Source organism: Portunus trituberculatus, chromosome 38, assembly GCF_017591435.1.
Source record: "Portunus trituberculatus isolate SZX2019 chromosome 38, ASM1759143v1, whole genome shotgun sequence".
Classification (NCBI taxonomy): Eukaryota; Metazoa; Arthropoda; class Malacostraca; order Decapoda; family Portunidae; genus Portunus; species Portunus trituberculatus.
In genome coordinates, this window is record NC_059292.1 from 10,671,765 (window position 1) to 10,693,112 (window position 21,348).

At 38.7% G+C, this 21,348-nt stretch overlaps 2 protein-coding genes across 3 annotated transcripts; one reads left to right on the top strand and one right to left on the bottom strand.

The window, feature by feature from the left end:
• Positions 1-3,977: 3,977 nt before the first annotated feature.
• LOC123514714 lies at positions 3,978-14,945 on the bottom strand. Its single transcript, XM_045272785.1, has 7 exons — positions 14,786-14,945; positions 14,388-14,510; positions 13,081-13,306; positions 11,293-11,464; positions 5,519-5,734; positions 4,705-4,904; positions 3,978-4,110 (listed from the first exon to the last, which is right to left on the bottom strand). Exons 2-7 carry the CDS (start codon positions 14,506-14,508, stop codon positions 4,083-4,085), a joined length of 963 nt encoding a protein of 320 aa, XP_045128720.1. The 5' UTR covers positions 14,509-14,510; positions 14,786-14,945; the 3' UTR covers positions 3,978-4,082.
• A 402-nt stretch (positions 14,946-15,347) lies between these two features.
• LOC123514713 lies at positions 15,348-19,404 on the top strand. 2 transcript variants are annotated; one of them, XM_045272784.1, is made up of 7 exons: positions 15,348-15,508; positions 15,898-16,026; positions 16,906-17,134; positions 17,638-17,812; positions 18,076-18,291; positions 18,636-18,847; positions 19,289-19,404. In XM_045272784.1, exons 2-7 carry the CDS (start codon positions 15,906-15,908, stop codon positions 19,317-19,319), a joined length of 984 nt encoding a protein of 327 aa, XP_045128719.1. In that variant the 5' UTR covers positions 15,348-15,508; positions 15,898-15,905; the 3' UTR covers positions 19,320-19,404. The 2 variants fall into 2 exon arrangements, with proteins under 2 accessions (XP_045128719.1, XP_045128718.1); XM_045272783.1 differs by lacking the exon at positions 15,348-15,508 and adding an exon at positions 15,565-15,585.
• Positions 19,405-21,348: the final 1,944 nt, after the last annotated feature.

Here is a 21,348-nt window from a genome sequence, read left to right on the forward strand (position 1 = left end):
ATCTGTTTAAGTCTTTCTATTTAACAGAAGTTAGGTGAAAGATACACCATGGAATAATATAATGAGTGACAATTAATTATCAGCCAGATGACAGAAAATTGAAAAAAATGGGGCATGAAAGCAGTTTGTTCCTTGCTCAGACATAGTGCTTGTATGGAGGAAGAGAAAAATTATTGCTATCATACAACTGTCTTATGTGAGAAAAAGTAGTTGAGAAGGTGAAATGATATTCAACAGAGAGGAAATCAGATCTGAGATGACAAATGTTAATGCATTGGAGAAGGTATCAGGATGTGCCATCACAAAGTGGGTATATGATTTATAAACATCTCTGGTGTCCTGCTTTTATAGGGATATCAGGGCAGCTTTGGGTCATTCATGATCTTGATTTTGACATTAGGATTGTGTTTAAAGTGCATGTAATGTAAATATATGAATGATAAGAACACAAGCTGCACTTTTGATTTTGATAGATGAAGAGAAGTCAACCATGGACACAAGAGGGATCAATAACAGGCTTGCAGTTTTCTCTCACCTCTCATATATAATACCTTCCTTGAAGTTTTAAACCATAACAAAAATGTTTAGCTATTTCCTCCACCATATCATATCCGCCTCCACTGTATCTAGTCTCACAGTTGTCTTGGTAAGGTAATGAAATGTATGTATATTGTGCTGGCTTCTCAGTTATTTGTATGTAGCCAGCTCTCAATTTTTTTTGTTTCAAGTTATTACTCGTATTAGTTCTCATCTGTGCCTCATTTCCCATTATTCTTATTAATGATTGAAATTTGTTTGCTGTGATGGTTGCAGTGTATGATGTTTTTTGTCACATGTTTTACTTTTTTTTTTCTAACTAATGCTCATAGTGTACCTAATCAAATTCCTGTAAAAGAATACCTATCACAAATTAAGTTTCTCATATTGATTTTTCACCCATTGAATGCTCATTTAACAGGTCTTTCCTGTACTTGATAAGTAATAAAATCAATAACTTTATTTACCTTTCCCTCACCATCTCATGTAATATGATGTCAAGCTAATGGTTAAGAATTGTATAATGTACTATGCGATATCAAAAAAAGTATATTTTGTACTTGCTTCAGTTTGGGCACTGTTCTTTTCAAAATGGTTCTCTAGAGCAGTAATACAGAGCTGCCAGCACTACAGCCGCAGCTGAAATACTGGAAATCATTTAGTGGAAGTCTTCTTCATGAATCATGTCAAGTACCATCTGTGATTTATGTTGCATATCCTCTACATTTTCAAAATGGCAGCTCATCAGCTACAGCTTCACCTTCAGGAAGAGGAAGAAGTCACGAAGGACCAAATCTGGCAAGTAGATTTCTCCTCAGTAGTCATCCATGTCAGGAATTAATTCAACTATTCATTAAGGCCTTAAATCTTTAAGCATGTTGGTAGGACAGAATATCTAGTAACCCTGTACTCCTGAATTTCATAACCATAAAAGTCTTAAATAAATAGAGAGAGAGAGAGAGAGAGTAATAATCTCTTCCTGAATGTCCCTTACAAAATATACACTTTCCTATTGAGTGACTTGTATTATGGCATATAGAGGAAATATTTATGATCATCATGTAAGTGAATACAGTTTGTGAGAGATGTTGAGCCACATTCATTAAATCCAATGAATACAAAGCTGGTTAATGAAATCCATCAGACAACAGCAAATGAATAAGCTATTGATAATGATAATGACTAATGATAATTGATAATAACAGTGAAATTTTAAATAATTGTTCTATTGAGAAACTAAGAAATCTCTTCCGTGTTTAATATTTTTCATGAATTTTGTCTGATTTTATATGACCAATTCTTTTAGGGATTTATTATGATGAAATGTTATAGTGAAAATGTATTGGTTATTGTACCTGTTATTCTATAGATTTTTAATTTATTGAGGGAAATCAGGAGTCAAAATCATAACAAAAAATACTTAGTAATGAATTGTGAAGATTTAACTATGGAAGCATCCTTGTGGAAAAAAAAATGCTATTATTGTTATAACACCTTCTTTTCCTTTGATTGTAATTTTTTATTAATACATCTTTTGCATAATTCCTTTAGTTTATACATACATGTTTACTGAAGGTGGTAGACAAATCTCAGGTTGGCCCAGGATTACTCCTCTTACATTGTGACAACAAGTCTTCAGGAAGAGACGTAGGCAAAACATAAAAAAAGTAAATTCTTCCTGGGTCAACCTAGGATTTGCCTGCCATCTTCACTACTCAACTCTCCATATAACTATCACACATGTTTACGTTACTATTATTAACTTTCTTACTACGATCTCCATAATTTTATTACCCTCTTCTTTGATAATATTTTGAATGTAGGCTACTTCACTTTTCATTAGTCTTATTTAATTTTTGAGCACTGATTTTTTTTTCTTTTTACCCCTCCTGCTGTGAATCTCACACCCAGATATGCAAAACTTTCTTCTTTTTAAACTTACTGTGCACTTCCTCTGTGTTATGATACTGGTGTGACCTGTGCATCTTGGAATTTCTTTTTTCATTATCATTTTTTTGTATGTGTGATCATGTAAGTATTTATTGGGAGCTATCATACTTTATTGTTTTGCTAGTTTGTTAAATGATGCCACTAAGATGCTTTTATTGGTATCCTGGGACATGTAATCTTTTATTTAGTTTTAGACATTTATTCTAAACTTTAAAGTTATCTCATTCATACGGGCATATATATATATATATATATATATATATATATATATATATATATATATATATATATATATATATATATATATATATATATATATATATATATATATATATATATATATATATATATATATATATATATATATATATATATATATATATATATATATATATATATATATATATATATATATATATATATATATATATATATATATATATATATATATATATATATATATATATATATATATATATATATATATATATATATATATATATATATATATATATATATATATTATTATTTGCTCATTTTTGAGGTAATAGAAATCAGAATTTCAAAATGTTTGTATGTTTGTCTATGTGTGTGTGTGTGTTTCACTGTTTGATCTGCTGCAGTCTCTGACGAGACAGCCAGACGTTACCCTACAGAACAGCTCAGAGCTCATTATTTCCGATCTTCGGATAGGCCTGAGACCAGGCACACACCACACACCGGGACAACAAGGTCACAACTCCTTGATTTACATCCCGTACCTACTCACTGCTAGGTGAACAGGGGCTACACGTGAAAGGAGACACACCCAAATATCTCCACCCGGCCAGGGAATCGAATCCCGGTCCTCTGGCTTGTGAAGCCAAGCGTGTGTTCTGAATGTGCAGAGAGAGAGAGAGAGAGAGAGGGGGGGGGATGGGATAAACATCACTTTAATTACAAAACAGGTAAGAAATTAGAAACCTAACTGTACCATATCTTCAGCTTGCCTGACAACAGTATAAGTAATGGTGATAGTTGTAGTAGTACAGTACTACATGAGCACTGATTCATTTAAAATAGTGGGGGCGGACATGAAGTAGGGGACGGCTGTAGTGAGCCATATAACTGGGGAAATTCTTTGATTTGCTAATCTCCGAGACATTTTGAAATTTAAGGCTACAGCAGTGTGTCTTAAGACATATTATAGTATACTGATGCTACTTGAAATGTAACAATGTCTCCTACTCTGTTCTTCTGCCTATGCTAACATTAGCGGTACTGTATAACTATTATTTATTAATGTACGTACTGTTAAAACATAAAATAGTAATGGACAACTTACCACAATTGAGGCTCATGCTCTTCTGTGAACATGTGGTAGACTCCTTTTAGTAAGTGTGTGTGTGTGTGTGTGTGTGTGTTTACTTGAATTAGACTGCATATAAAGAAAGTCATGCTCTGATATTGCAGCTGGAAGGTTCGGTACAATGAAAGGACAAGACCACACGAATATTATTGAACTTTTAATGACGGTGGACACAGCAGAGTGAAGTTGTGTAATGACCGTGCTGTGTCCTCGCTTGTGCCATGGCCTCGTGTTTGGTGGTGGTGGCTTAGTATTGCTTCTTTGGGTTGTAGTATCTGTAGGTGGTACAAGGGGAAAATTATTAATGTTAACAAAAATCATCCACATTATATAACAAACTTTCATAAGCTCTTTCGGCGGATTGCTTCCAAGACTATAGTTTCTGTAACGGCTCATATTTAGAAACACTGGCTTACCACTTGGATTAATTAAAAAAAAAAAAAACGTAGGAACAAGTTATGTTTTTATAATTCTCTCTCTCTCTCTCTCTCTCTCTCTCTCTCTCTCTCTCTCTCTCTCTCTCTCTCTCTCTCTCTCTCTCTCTCTATTATTGATGGTGCAAAATCTTTGTTAAACTAGCATTCCAATCTCGAGAACACTTTGAAATCTTAGCAACTTTCACTAAAGCCTGCGAAAAATAATCGTTGAAAGACTGAAACCTTTCTGAATACGTTCCTGAGCTTAATGAATCATTGCCCCTTGTCAGAGCACCTATGATGATATCAGTGGCGAAGAAATAGCAAGATGAAGGACAATGAAAATAAATAAATATTTAAGAAAATGACACAAGCAAGTGACATATGGAGGAAACATCAGTAAGATTTGAGAGGCCCCACTGATAAAAAAAAAAAAAAAAAAGAGCAACCCACCTGGAGGCCATAGCAGCATTAGACGAGGCGATTTCCTTGAGTTTTTCCCACCCGCTGATGACGTCATTGACCTTGGTAGACGTGAAAAGGTCCACCTCGCGTTCCTTGTGTGCGCGGAAGAGGTCACAGTGTTTCTCGCAGTCGCTGGATCCTTCAAGCTGCTTGCATACTGACTGCTCTCCTGTCACGGCGTCTATGGCCTGTTTAAAGCGGGAGGTTATACAGAGAGAGAGAGAGAGAGATAGTTGACAGGTGATTCTTAGGTAACTCGTATAATCATTATCGATTTCGGTGTGAACATAAGCCATGGGCAACAGACTCAGTTACGCAACGCAGTGCTGTGTGAACTCAAACTTGTGTGTCCTGCACACGTCACAATACATTCACTTTTTGTTGTAGGGCTGAATTTTCTTTGTTACCTGTACATGTTGTTCTATGCTCTGTAAAAGATAGTCCCCTATCGTCCCCCCTCAAGACACACACTAATGTTTAGAATTATCATGATATCTTACGATTAGCTATAACATCAATAAATTCTAAAATACTACCACTACTACTACTAATAATAATAATAACAACAACAACAATAATAATAATAATAATATAATAATGATAACAATAATTACTATTATTATTATTATAATAATTATTATTATTATTATTTTTATTATAATAATAACAACAAAAATAGTAATGATAATAATAATAATAATAATAATAATAATAATAATGCTCCTGCTGCTGCTGCTGCTGCCGCTACTTCTTTACTACTACTACTACTACTACTACTACTACTACTACTACTACTACTCACAGTAAAAGTATCGTAGCATTGTGCGCCGGCCCACTCGAATGCTGTGCAGATACCGTCAGCGCGATCCACGTGACAGGTGACCAGTGCCAAGCGTGTCTCCTTCAAGCTCTTCCTCAGATTTTTCCCGTAAACGATGTAGTGGTCCAGTTCTTCGTCCAGGTCCACCCACCAGCGGGATGGTGGCAATCCCTCGTACGAGTATGTTTCGGCAGCGTCCTAAATGTTGGCACCACATACGTGGGAGAAAAAAAATAAGTGTGCGTGTAAGATACGGCGAGGATGAAGATTAATGTGCTTCGTTTGGTGAATGAAGCAATGCCAAAAAATGGCAGGTTTAACGATACTGTAGTTTCTATTGATGACGATACAGAGCCAGCGGTATTCCTTGATTTAGGAAACGTAACTGTTTGTTGAGCTTTTCAGCTAAACGATGAAAGTTTTCGAACCTAGATTATGATGGTGGAAGAATTGTAATTCTAAAGCAGGGGTTTTCAAACTTTTTATCGTTAAGAAACCCCTGAGTTATAAGACCGACATCTACCCGAACCCCCAATATTATCACATGGAACATGGAACTCAATATGCAATGGTACTGCAAAGGATTATGTTAGATCAGCCATCTAAGTATCCCTGAAAATTTTCTTATGAACCCCTGGGGTTTCGCGCTGTCAGGATGGCCACTGTCCATGAACTAACATGATTAGGTCTCTATGACGCTGAAGACGTCTATGCAGAACGGTTTGGTTAGCAATTGACAATCTCATTATCAGACTTTGATTTCTAAGTTATGAAAATAAACTCATTTATGGGGTTTCATATTATGTTCATGGTGTCTTGTAGTCTACTTACTAACCTAGAAGGAAAGAAAATATCATACCAACTTCGAGTTATCAATTGAGGAAGAAGTAATTTTTGTCCCAGGAATAGAGCTAGATGGTATATAAAAACACAATGCATAGTTATAACCTAACTCTACTATTATAGCGTTTTTTGTCGTAGATACATGTTTGAAAATACTTTACCTATCTTGATATCTCCTTATGTGACAGAAGAATATCCAAAAATATACGATATGCAGTTGACCATCTTTTCTGTGAAATATTACGATATCTGTTGAATCTGGCAACTTCAACGGGAGTTTGGGTCCTCTCCTAGTGTTTCCTTATATTTGAAACATTGATATTTACACGTCATTGTGATCAGGGAAATAAAGGAAACTAAGTTTGCTTTTTTTCTAAGAGCATAAAATAGAAAAAATTATGTCTACAGGTGGCAGTTTATGTATAAGACAAGCAAACCTGTGTGCACTCATCCACTCTATCCAGAAGCTTAACTAATTTTCAAAAGTTCCCCAATAGTTACACAACTACCATTGGTCTACTGTTTCTATCCAGTTATCTACAAACACGTACACATTCACGGCAGCAACATGCAAAGTACACTAAATACTCCGGAGCAAAGCTGCCTCACCTTGTTTCATTAATCAGCTAACTCTTGCACACTTTCAGACCAAAGCTATTTTTCATTTACCATCGACGATTTTATATTCGAATCAAAATTTAAACGACGATTGAGAACTTTCGGCCTAAAGTTGTTGAGGGCCGTGACGGCCTTGGGCGCCGCACGGGGAAGGAGGTGGCTGTCGGGTCCGGCCTGGGGCCCAAGGCAGGAACTGGCTGCAGGTCCTTCTTTTCCTTGGTGGCCTCAAGCTTCACTACTAGTCGTCCACTTGCAGCGCCTCACACTAGGCAAGGGTCGCCATAAGCAAGAGATCAATGTCTACCACTCACCAGATGGTGCCGTGAGGGGCCCTAAAGGGGTGATAAGGGCTCCTTGCATAGAGTCTGGTGGTGAGTGGTGTGTACGGGTCCCCTGCTTATAATGACACCGGGCTGAACAACTCGCCATGAACGAGGGCACGCTGTGCGCCATGAGCCAGGCACTGACAGTACCAGTGGTCCTTTACGTTAGGTTAGGTTAGGTTAGGTTAGGTAAAAAGGACTCACTTCATGACAGTGTTTGGGGAGTGGTGTGTGGCGGGTCATTGCTCATGGCGACCCGTGTGAGGCATTGCAAGGTTGCATCGTCACTGCTCTCATAACCACGGGACTGGGGTTGACCCTTTCGGGTGAAAAGTTTCGTCCCAGTACCTGTGTAGGTAATAATACTTTGAATCGTTTCGCCATCGCCATCGCCGCATCGTTAGCCTCGATAAACGGATCGTTATCCTCGACAACACATCTTTACCGTGGACACTGGAATCGCAACCTGTCGTGGAATCCCATTGTTAACGTGGACTCATTTTCCTTTGCGGCTTCAAGCTCACTGGTTGTCGTCAACTTGCAGCGCCTCACACTAGGCAAGGGGTCGCCTTAAGCAGTCTGCCGTGTCTACCGTCCACCAGATGATGCCGTGAGGGGCCTTTAAGGGGTGATAAGGGCTCCTTGCATAGAGTCTGGTGGTGAGTGGTGTGTACAGGACCTCTGCTTATAATGACACCGTGCTGAACAACTCGCCATGAACGAGGGCACGCTGTGCGCCATGCACCAGGCACTGACAATACCAGTGGTCCTTTACGGGGTGAAAAGGACTCACTGACAGTGTTTGGGGAGTGGTGTGTGGCGGGTCATTGCTCATGGCTACCCGTGTGAGGCGCAGTGAGGTGGCAGCGTCACTCTCCTCGCACTCAAGGGTCTGGGGTGAACCCTTACGGGGTGAAAGGGTTCGTCTCAGTACCTGTGTAGGCAAGTGAACTTCAATTGCGTCGCAGTGAGGTGGCAGCGCCACTCTCCTCGCACCTAAGGGTGTGGGGTGGACCCTTACGGGGTGAAAGGGTTCGTCCCAGTACCGGTGTAGGCAAGTGAACTTCAATTGCGGCGCAGGAAGGTGGCAGCGTCACTCTACTCGCACCCAAGGGTCTGGGTGGACCTTACGGGGTGAAAGGGTTCGTCCCAGTACCTGTGTAGGCAAGTGGACTTCAATATTGTGTCGTGAAATCGCATCGTGAGAACTGGAACCGCATCGACATCGTGGAAACCCGCATCGTTACCGTGGAAACTGGAATTGCATCTTGATCGTGGAAACTTGCATTATTATTGTGGAAACTGGAATGGCATCATTATCGAGGAATGGTAACGTATTTTGGAAACTCGCATCGCTATCAAAGAAACTGGAATGCCACTGTTATTTTGGAAACTCGGAGCGCTATTGAAGAATCTGGAATCACATTTTATCATACATACTGTTATCGTGGAAGCTCTCGTGATCGTCGTTCGTTTCGTTATCTCTGAATTACTTAATTCTTGGTATTATTCTTAGCCTCCGTAATTATAGAGATGTTGGTAATTTTTATCTTATCTCTCTTACTATACTTTTTTTCTCAGGGTATAGTTTATTGTTCTTCAACCTTTTCTAAGTTCATGCACCTTTTCAAGAAGCAAAGAGGACTATAAAAAAAATGCATCAACATTTGTAATTTTCCCCTGTAAGACCGAAAATTGATAGATAACATTATTGTTTATTTATCTGAACCTATAGTTTTACGGTCCTAAACAGTCGCTATACTATAACATAATGCCACATCTCAAACACATCAGGCCCGTGTTCCGTTTGAGTGTAATATATTACTATTGTGAATAAATCGTAATACTTTGATTAACGTCAATAGGCGAGGACACAAACTGTCATATTTTCAGTGTTCGCAGGTTGGTTTAATTTAGGAGTGGGTCAGCATCGTCTCGTGGTACAGAGTAGTCGTCTTTAAACACTGTATTACGATGTATCTATTGATTTACCATACTTTTACTCCTTCCAGTATTTTTCTGTTTTTATTTTTCCATGGTATTTCTTTATAGTTACTTGAGTTTATATGACTAACATCATAATGTAGAGCAAAACATAATTGTCTGGTGTACCAATATCATTCATTTCTAAAGACTTAAATACAGCACGGAACCTTAACATACATTTTACCTCACTTCTGCAGAGGTTAATTCTTCACAAGGAATGAGTAGAGCAATATTTATTCGGTTTTCTTTATGAGAAAAACAAGAAAATTAGCGGCCGAAACAGAAATAGTCCAAGGATACTGTAGTGTTTTCATCACTGTGCTCTGTCTTCCCATAGCCTGAACATGGTATTCAGATCAGTTCAGTTGATAGGCAAAAGTGTAGCCTGGATATCGGCATTTCCTGATGTGTTTTGTTTTTGGCTTTGTCTGGGTTTTTACCTGTAATTAATTATTATTTAAACTTTTTATTTTATGTCCTCTTTTTTCCAAAGAAAAATTATATTATTTCTGTATTTTCTTCTATACTAGATTTTTCAAAAAGTAATTTTCCAATGAGGTTTTTTTCATTTTCTGGGTAAGAACGCTGTCAATTGAGGTGTTTGGATCTTTCATTGGTGTAGGCTGGGCAATGTAGGAGGAAATGTTTATGCCTTTAGACTATATCTTCAGGGGTTCTCAACCTTTTTCTCGTTAAGAACCCTCTGAGTTATAAGACCATCTATCCGAACCCTCAATAATTTGACATCAAACAGAATGTTAGTTTAGTGACTGACACTAACTCAATAGGAAAAGGTATTCTGCAAAGGATGTATCATTAAATCAGCCATCTAAGTTCCCCTGGAAATTTCCTTGTAAACCCCCAGGGCGTTTGCGAACCCCAGATTGAGAACCCCTGTTCTAAAGGAACACCGTCCATTCCTTGCTTAATTCTGTTCGTCAGTGTTTGTGTGATGATTTCATTAGAGAGTGATGGAGCTACAGTACTCATTAGTCTGATGTGTAACTGTCAAATTTTCCCACTCTGGGAGTTTCTAAACCAAATTTTGTAAAATTACAGAATAATCTTTTTAGTTTGAAATGAACGGCAAGACCACGCAGCTGCAGCATGTGTCGCCAATTTTACTTGTTTATTCCAGTGTGATGCTTATTCTTTTAAAGAAAAGAAAAAGAATATGTCACCATTTGTTCATTTATCTCATATTTGTGGCAGTCTAAACCTCACTTACGTCCGGTGACCGCTTAGGCTCAATGATAAAGTTTCATGCTATGAATAATACCCTTGATATAAATATTTCGGTGATTTGTTTCAAAACACGACATTATATCTTCATATTTCATATACAAAAGGTACATGCAAACTGAAACTGTAGATGCACTGGTGTGAAAAGTAGAAAAAGTAAAAAATGTGAAATGATAAAGAATGTTTTTCACAATGATGTTTCAAATGTACGGAATATTAAACAATGAAACAGCTCGGTGGGGATGGGGGAGAAACAAAGTTAATATTCAGATAAATGTATATTAAGGAATTAACAAAATCATAGTTAATTGAACAAAATAAGGCCTTCTAATTATTGATCAGGGATACTATATGAATATGAATAGAGAGAGAGAATGGTGAGAGACGCATGCCATCGCTATCTATTTTGCCCGTGCTGCTCCTCCCATCTTACATATTCCAAGCATTCACCATGCATTACCTACCATACCGTCCATCCCGTTTATTTTACTTTTTCATACCATCTCCATCGTTTGTGCCCTGACCTCTTGATGCACTTCCATCACAGGCCATCTGTGATGGAAGTGCATTAATCATTCAGGTGGTTAGTGAAATGATTAGTCCATCAATTGATCATGCATTCGGTCAATCACTCACAGAGTCACTCAGTCATTCAAGCAGTCATTCATTCCCTCACCATTCAATTAATTTGTCAATCATTTGGTCATTCAGTCAAGTTTACCATCAACTGAGCACTTGACTGACCTTGAGAACCACAGCATGGATTGAGGAAATATCTTGGAAGTGAAGGATCATTGACTCGGGAAGAAGGGCGGCCTCCACCAGGTAGCGGTGAGTGATGATGGAGGTGGAGAGCGCCGCTGCTTGCTTGTTTTTGTCGGGATAGTTGTCACTCTCAGCGGGGGCCTCGTTGTACCTTTGAAGAGCGTGAAAATAGTTAGTGGGCGTGTGGGGAAAGTAATGAAGGAGAGAAAGCGGTAGGGTTCACTGAAGGTAAGGATGCGAAGGAATAAGGTAAGGATATAGAAGACAATGTAAGAGAAACTAGAGTACAGAGATGTTGGGAAGTGAAGGAAGCCGGAGGGTTATAAAAGCGAGAGGTGAATAATAATAAAAAAAAAAGACGACAACAATGAAAGAAGACTACGTTGAAAAATACTAAAAGGGCAAGAGGTTGGGCTAAGTGAGATGGGAGGGAAGGGAGCGAGAGATGGAGGTTTATTGGAGGAAGGCAAGGACGGAAATGTCACTTAGAGATCACTGGCAACAGATGCATTATAGTCCTTTATATACGTCGTTCTATTTCATGAAGTAATTTTACTGATAACTCTTCAGAGATGAAACTTTGTATATCTTGCTAATAGTCAAATGAGCTATTGATCCTTCCACACTTCATGGAGTTAGTTTTATGATTTAAAGAGTACAGGTCGAACGTACGGCGGGGAATTCCCGGTTTCATAATATCACGCTGGCGTCAATCATGCACTTCCCAACTCAATCTCTAGGTTGGATGAATTTCGCCTGAACAAAAGAACATAAGAACATAAGAAAAGAGGGAAGCTGCAAGAGGCCGCCAGACCTATACGAGGCAGTCCCAGCATGCTTAAACTATCTAATACCATCTATCTTCCCCATCCATGAATTTATCTAACCTTCTTTTAAAGCTCCCTATATATTGACTCAGCCCTGACTACATGACCACTGAGACCGTTCCACTCATCAACCACTCTATTTGAAAACCAGTTTCTTCCCATTTCTTTCCTAAACCTGAATTTTTCAAGTTTAAACCCATTATATCTGGTTCTGTCCCCCCTACTGATCCTAAGAACTACATTCATGTCCCCTCTGTTAAAACCATTATACCACTTAAATACTTCTATCAGGTCTCCTCTTAACCTACGTCTCTCTAAGGAATGCAAATTAAGTTTTTCAGTCTCTCTTCACAGGGAATATCTCTCATTCCCTGTATCTTATTAGTCATCCTCAATTGCACTAACTCCAACAGAGGTATGTCCTTCCTGAAATGTGGGGACCAGAATTGTACCGCATAGTCAAGATGTGGCCTGACCAGCGCCAAGTGTAATTTTAGTATTACTTCAAGACTCCTGCTTTTAACACTTCATGAGTGTTATCTGGCTTAATTCATGCTGCTTTTTTTGTTTTTCCATTAGCCATATCAATAACTATGACTAATCTTGTAGAGTAGTAACCTGGGTGTTGACTAGTCACAGAAGAGAGTGTGGAGCAGGACAAACTGAACACGTTCACTCAGGTCAGTTCAGTGACGTCACTATGCCTCACAAGTGAGTTGTCGATCCAACCTGCACTCTTTGATCGCATTCCCCGGTTAATGGTTTTATCCACAAATTAAGCTTCATTAAAATACAGACGGAAGATAGACAGAAAGAAGGCTATTATCAATACCTATGTTACCGCAATACTTAAATTAGAATCTCACAAAAAGATTACAACAATACAATGATATCGATATTCAGCCTCTTAGTTAATGAAAAACTACCAATATGTGCTGACCTGTCGATGAGTGTAGCCAAATCTTCCTGGTACACCTTGACCTGGTTCATGTTGTGCTCGTTGATGTACTGACCCACCAATGACATTACCTCGTCCTTCACCTCGCCCCAGTAGTCGAAGTCCTCCGTGGTGAGCGCCTCCAGGATGACGTAGAGCAGCTGCTGTACTGTCTCGTCGGGGATGAGGCCGATCAGCTGGTGTACGATGGCAAGGGCGATGGTGGTCTCTGACACAGCGAGGGAGAAAGAAGAGAGGTTGAAAAAGAGAGCGCTGCTTTGAGGTGACATCTTTACTTGTAATTTTGATGATCATGTTCTGTGGAAGACGAATGCCTCCTTTGAAATACTGTCAGGAGGCCTCTTAGAAAATATTTTGCCGTCGAAACTAATAACGTCCAACAGCAAAATCTGTTTTTGATTGTTTTTTTTTCATAAGCTATACAATTTAAAAAGAAAAAATATCTTTTGCTTTATACCTTAGCTTTTTAACTCTGAAGATGTGCATGATATACAGAATTCTAGTCCTTATGAGCAAGCATGGCTGCACTGTTAGTCTTTAGTGCATACCAGAAATGTAAAATCACAACTCAGAATTGTCCCGCATTTATCAGTGTCAGGCAAACACAACATGAAAGAAGACGAAACCATTGCTTCTGTTTTACCAGAGACTCGAACCCAGGACGTCTCTAGTGTAAACTAAACTTCTTTAACCTACACATTTCAAAAAATAATATTAAACATCATAGGCATTTTTTCCTTTTTTTGGTAGTGACTGTCTACAGCTGAAGGAATTTCATTATGATAAGTAAGGACTGTTTGTGTTTGTTTTGCCTCATTCTCAAAAATTACTTTCAGTTAAGGAAAACGTGGCTTTCTATTCGTCATTCACTTTCTTTAATGCTTACTCAGGCCTTACATGAGAAGTTCAGCTGTTTCTTCCACGTCACTCTGTCAAGGAAACGCCCTAAGTCAAGTGAGAAAAGGCATTCAGATGAAACATAAACTCTGAAACTATAATATGCTAATATCAAGCTAAGTAGCATCGCTGGTATGCTAAGTATATAAGCAAGTAACTAAACCTAATTCTGGCTGCATCTGTAAGTGTAGGAACGTATTGTGTCCCGTTTTGGCACACTGAGAAATATATTGTGGTAGTAGTCTGTTTTTTTTGTTTTTGTTTTTTTCTTTTTCCTCTCTCTTTCTCTCCTTGGCTTATCCTTTTGTTTTTAAGATCTTTTTGCCTAATCATATAGCTGTCATTCTTTGTAACACTAGCTTATACAATAGTCATAGCTTGCGTGGACTCACTGCGGCCATCTATGGTCTCGGTAGCGAGGGGTTGGGGCTTTTGCTTGGGCGCTGCTGCTCCCAGAGACGCGGTCGCCACAACCACCGCCACCACCATGCCGCACAGCACCGTCACGCGCATTGCTTTGAAAGAACGTGATGCAGGAGAGTAAACGGCTTGTCTAGTTCAACTATGACAGGAACACAAACAATTAACAGGAATCATGTGATTCTCTTATATGTTTCATAATAGATTAATGACAAATATAAAATACTTGTAATGCAATACAAAGCAAGTTTGTCAACACCTAATACACGTTAGTATGTAAAAATATTCATTTGTATAAAATCTATGGTACCACAATATTCTTAAAATTGTTCATGATCACGCAAAGTTTCCTTTCATCAACATAACCTACCCGTTAGGGATTCAGTTGGTGACGGATGTATCGTGTTCAGAGCCTCGTCTCTGAAGGGACGGCGGGCGAGCGGGACTGACAACTCTGAAGGCAGACAAGAGTGTTCGTGGAGGTGGTCTGCCCGGCGCTGATTGGCCAGCCGAGTGTGGGGGGGGAGTGGTTATTGGTGTACTGGAACACGTGATTGCAACATCGTGCCTCAAGTGCGTAGTTACTGAGAGATGATAAGAGCGGGAGGTTCACTGGCCGAGGCGTGTGAAAACACCTGGTTGAGTCTCAAGGGGTGTCAACAAGCATCATACGTACTGTACGAGTATAAATGTAATAAATAAGTTCGATGAAATTGATTTCGAGTATCTGTTTAGACAATGCTGCATATATGATGGGTTTTGCTGACCTTATCTTTAGGTTTCAAGAAATAACAAAATTGTGGTTTCAATTTCGAATGACGCAACTTGTTTTCCAAGATAAGGCGAGAGCTACTCGTGCCACTCCTCCCCCTCTTCACCCTATCGATACCTCCCGAGGCCACTGATTTTTCTCCTTTCCTTAGACCAAATGTGAGGTTCTCAGAAGAATCGGCCCCTCCAACCCCTTCGCTCCCTCTTGCGTTTGTGTGCTCGGCTCACCATCGCTTGGTGTCTCACTGTTCCCTGAGGCCGCACAACGCTTCAGTCATCCTCCCTCACTCACTCTCGTCCCGCGCAATCGTAATTGGAAAAGGTCAGACATTTTTTAAGGAGTCAATATGATTTAGGACAAGTCACGTGGTAAAACTTACTTCATATCATAAAAGATGAGTATGTATAGAGTTTGGATATTTTTGTTGAGGCAAAACAATGCTTTGCTATTCATGTTTCCAAATTGGGTGCAATATCGAAATTGTCTTTGTTTCTCTTTCTCTCTCTCTCTCTCTCTCTCTCTCTCTCTCTCTCTCTCTCTCTCTCTCTCTCTCTCTCTCTCTGTCTGTCTTACTAAATATATGAATTTCCATATGTATATTTCAAATAACACCACAAAAGTACGTTCTTAGGAATAGCATGCCTTTCAGTTCATTAATTGACTCTTTTCGGTGATCAACCCATTGACATGCTGTTGCTGCCTGCCTGCAGAAGCCACGATGCGGGCCAGTTGGTTGTGGGGCGCGGCGGTCATCGTCTTACTGGGAGTGGTCGTTCGTCTTCCCTCCTCCACTGCCTACGTCACCTCCTTCCCCGATGAGCCAGACATTGACGGGATATGTGAGTTGAATAAAGACCGTATTCGAAGACATTTCTGCGCCACACATCCACTAGTTTCTTAAGGCTTTAGTTAAAGTGACACTTCTTCCTCTCTTTTGTTTAGATCTAGTGACACATCAACAAGATTTCTACATCTTTAACAGCAGAAACACTTTTAAGAACTGGATTAATTATCTCTGTGGCATTTGAAAACAGTTGTGGGGAGAGAGCAGAACGTTTTTGAATATGAGTTTAATTATTGAGAGGTAAACCTCGATACATACCTTTGTGGCTCATTGAGGTCTTGTTAAAATAGATTCGACACAGGATGAAAGTACCGATGCTCGTATCCATTAACTCTTCAGCTGCTATGAATTATTCTCAGGGTTAGTGAAATGATATGGTGCAAATTAAGAGAATGATTCTGAGACACTTCATTGCTGGCAGAAGGATCGGGGAGTTCAAATTATGTAGTCCTTATTGGTTGTTTTTTTCTGCAATTAACTGTCTGTAGCTATGCAAATGAAATGGCAAGTGTTGTACATTATCAGTATTTATGACAGTTTTCTAGAGATAGATAGCTTTCTTTCTTTTTTTTTTTTTTTTTAGAATAGAGATAATGTTCAGTATGAGACCCCGATCCACATATGTTTGGTCACAAAAAGAGAGTGAATAGAAGGAAGAAAAATAATTATGAAGGACAATTGAACAATGTGGATAAAAGGAAGTATCTTAGAATGAAACACTGATACACGAACAAGCAAACAAAACAAACAGCAAAAAAACAAACGAACAGACAAAGCAAACAAAAACACGCACACAAACTCTCTTCCTTAATCTCTCACAGTAAAATCTAATAAAAGACGAAAACCTCTTCGTCCACTCTCCAACACCTTACAGTGACGACGGTGGGAATCGCGGTGGCCAAGTTCCTAGCTGGCCTGGTACCGTACCCGTCCGTGTCCGCCCTGCTGCTGGCCATCATCCACGCCTGGGAGCCCAAACCCGAGGATAACTACTGGGAGCACGTCAAGGACAACGTGGAGCAGGTGTGCGGAGAGTTCATCAACGAGCAGAACTTGAAGCAGGTGGAGATGTACAAAAAGGACCTGGTGAGCCTCCTGCAGAAGTAAGTGTTGGTTGGTAGGAGACTGTTGTGTTTCTCTATCTTCGTGTTTTTACTCCTCTAGCCTTGTTTTTTTTTTTTTTTTTCCTGTTTTAGGAGTAAGAGCGATACTGACCTTAGGGTGACAAAAAGAAAAAAAATAACAATAAAAAGACTCACTGATCCATTCCTTGAAAAAAAATCAAAGGTGTCAAAGATCAAAGGAAAAATCAATCCTTCGTTTATTTAGTGGAATTTTGTTTATGCACAAATTGCTAAATATTTTTTTCTATCTGATAAGCATACACGTATTGCACCAAAGTCATAGTAACATAGTAACCAACGTTTATTGATTTTTTAAGTTTTGTAATACATTTGCTTTTTCTTGCTGTTCTGCATCAATATTTGTGCACACTTGATTATCTATTGTGTTTTCATGAATGATTTATCCCGTTGACTTATAAGAACCACTAGTAAAAAACTGCATGTGAAGCTGCACACTCCGCTGGCTCTCATGACGCACACAGGTATGAGCGCGCTGAGGTGACCAGTGACGGCACCTACCCTGACAAGAACACTGTCGCCGACGCTATCACCACTTCCATCATCACCAACCGCTTCCTGGTGGAGGCCGCCCTCATGCCCTGGTCCATGGCCATCCACTTCACGGACATCGCCAGCGTGCACCTCCTCATTCTCAAGGTCAGCAGAAACAGTAAAGGATATACATCATAATGGTTTCAAAAGCACTTAATGTTCTTCAGACTTTCTTTTCCTATTTTTCATATCACTGGTTTCATTGCATAATTTTCCTTCACAGACTCATCATGTACTAACAAACTCCTCACTGTGGTGATAGATATAACCCTTTCATCGCACAGCTCTTATCGTTATATTATTTCAGTCACACTTCTTATCTGTCTCTCCTACCACTCCTCACTTTCTCCTGGTTCATCCTACCTCAGGACGCCGCAGACTCGTATACAGTGGAGGGCGGGGACGTCTCGATGTGGTGGGTGGACCTGGCAAATCAACTGAAGCATTACATCGAATACGGCGTGTGGCTGGAGAAGGAGACGATGAAGTGGAGGAACACCCAGATCGACTGCTTCTTCGATAAAGCTGACGGAGGGTGTCTCGCCTTTGAGTGGATGGGCGTCACCTGTTACGATAAGTATGTGGTGAGTATGGCGAGATTTTCATATACGAGAGGAGAGAACTGTTGAAAGGATGAAGGTGAGGAGCAAAGGTGTCTATGATTTTGTTTCTAATTACATTGCTATATATGCAGAAGTAAGGAAACATCCTCTATAATGCAGTTTAAGATAAGTACTACGGAATAAAAAATAAATTTGAAACCTTATTCTTATTTTGCATCTTCTTATTAATACTTAGTTATATCTGGAAGCATACACTAATGACATAATGCCTACAGATGGAAGAACAAGTAGACAGGACATCAGAATAATGTAGACTTACTATAATGTACACAGCCATAAGAGTCAAGGCGCTTTGCCTCCCACAGATCACTGACCACGTGCGTAAGCATACAGAGAGTTGCCTACAACTGCATCCTGAGGGCGGCGCGGAGGGGTCGTGCAAATCCTTCTGTGAATTGTATCAGACTCAGGTAAACCTCGACGACGCCCGCTGGATCCGCGAGTACCTGGGCGGCGTGGTGGGGGAGTGGGAGGCTCTCAAGCTGCGCGCTGACAGCATGGCACAACACGTTTCCAAGTGAGTCTCGCTGTTTTCTGTGTTCATTTACTTTGGATTCTTTTTTATGTCGTTTATTCATTATATACTTCTATTTCATGCAAATCCCTTCCTTATTTTTGTATTGTCGTGTCACATCACATGTATTTTATCTCTACGAGGGAGTACATATGTTTGCTCTTTGATTTCTATGATTGCTTCCACCATGAAGTGTGAACGTGCACTGGCCTGTCGCAAGGGTAGTTGTGTGTGGAACATCGTTATAATATAAGACGAAATTGTTACTATCCTCCCTGGAAAAAAAAAAAAGAAAAAAAGAAAAAAAAAGAAACAAAAAGAAGGAAAAGAACAAAAAAAGTAAATGAGATAACTACACTGCGTACTAACTTTATGTGTGTGATGTAAGTACGTATAATACCTATAAATTCCTAACATTGAACACATTTCCCTCCCGCCTGCCAGATACTACAACCCGTTCACGAAGGACATGTGAGCCACACGAGCCACTGAGAACTCGCGCCAGGCCACTGATGTCCACTAAGTAAGTTTCTGTGGGTGATTAAATGATGGTAAACTTTTTTTGGTGTTCTCATTACTGCTCCCAAATCAGTATGGTGTGCGGTGGCCAGGCGTGACGCAGCCGCCGCAGCCAGGAGAAACTCGCTTTTACTGAATAGCTTTAAAAGTTTGAAAGCTGTTCATTTGGATAAAGATAACTATGATTCTTTTCTCTACTATTTAATTATATATATTCACTAGACTATCAAAGTACCACATGACAGATATATATATATATATATATATATATATATATATATATATATATATATATATATATATATATATATATATATATATATATATATATATATATATATATATATATATATATATATATATATATATATATATATATATATATATATATATATATATATATATATATATATATATATATATATATATATATATATATATATATATATATATATATATATATATATATATATATATATATATATATATATATATATATATATATATATATATATATATATATATATATATATATATATATATATATATATATATATATATATATATATATATATATATATTCATGCTATCATAGTTGTCCCGGAAAAAATTTGGTACCATTTTCTGTCTTGAAGCATAAACAATATAGTCTACGGGAAATGAGTGTGTCTGTTCCTTAAAGATAGCCGTATTACACAGTGCAAAGATCCCAAACAAGTAGTGATTTAATGCATTTCTCGTGGAAAGCAATGAGTGCACTTATATAGATGCCCCACCATATATGAGAGACACGGACGCGCGACATAACCTGTTAGTCTAAGTTACGAAGGCCACTTCATTGAGTTCGTGCTCAAATTTCTCCAAGCGAAGAATTGTGTGGTTAATGATGTACAAAAGAAGTGTTGGTTGCTAGACTGGCAAACACTATCGCTGGTAAGTTGTATGAGGCTGGAAAGATGTTCATCTGTGGAGAAGGGCGAATACGTGGCCATCGCTGTTAGTGGAGGGGAGAGGCTGTTCACGAGAGAGAGAGAGAGAGAGAGAGAGAGAGAGAGAGAGAGAGAGAGAGAGAGAGAGTTTAGGAACCAAGGAAGACTATTTCCCTTACGAACAATATACCTTAGGAATCTGTTATTCTATTAACACATAATTATAAGTACTTAAAAAAAATCTGTCCTTAATTGGAATTCTTAAAAAAAGACAATATTGCATGAATTCAGAATCCTCAAAGATAAAAGTTGTGCATTATTATACACCTCTCCATTTTTTCATCTTTTCATCCATTCTTCGTGATTTTACTATGGTTACTATCATTATTATTATTATTATTATTATTATTATTATTATTATTATTATTATTAATGTTCTTGTTACTGTTGTTATTTTAGTTGCTGTTGTTGTACGTACTAATAGTCGATGTTGGGGTTATTATTATCGTACTAGCAGATTTTTCTATATATCGTTTTTACCTTCCCTCTTACTTAGGGTACCGTCATGTATTCACAAAGCACTCAAGTATATGCGTGACCTTTCATTTGTCTGTCTCCTCCTGCCCTGAGAAAGGTTACTGTGTATGGAGGTCCCGAGAGGAGTCAAGGGCGATAGAGAGAGGAAAGACAAAAAGAAAAAAAAAGATAGAGGTCAGGTGTTCACGTTCATTTGTAATCTTATAACCTGTAACATCTTTCTCTTTCTCTTTTTGTTCTTCTTCATCACCATCATTATCATCATCATCATTATCATCACCATCATCATTATCATCACCATCATCATTATCATTATCTAATCACCCTACTTATATGTCTGTAGTAATTCCTTCTTTACGCATACCTGCATTTCTTCCCCTGTTCTTCTCTTATTTATTCTTTAATACGCCATTCTTGTTTTTCTCTCCTTCCTTTTGTCCCTTTTTCCTTTACTTTCTCCTCCGTTTACTTCTCTGTCCTCCATTCTTCTTCCTCCTCCCTCATTTGTTTTTCTCCTTT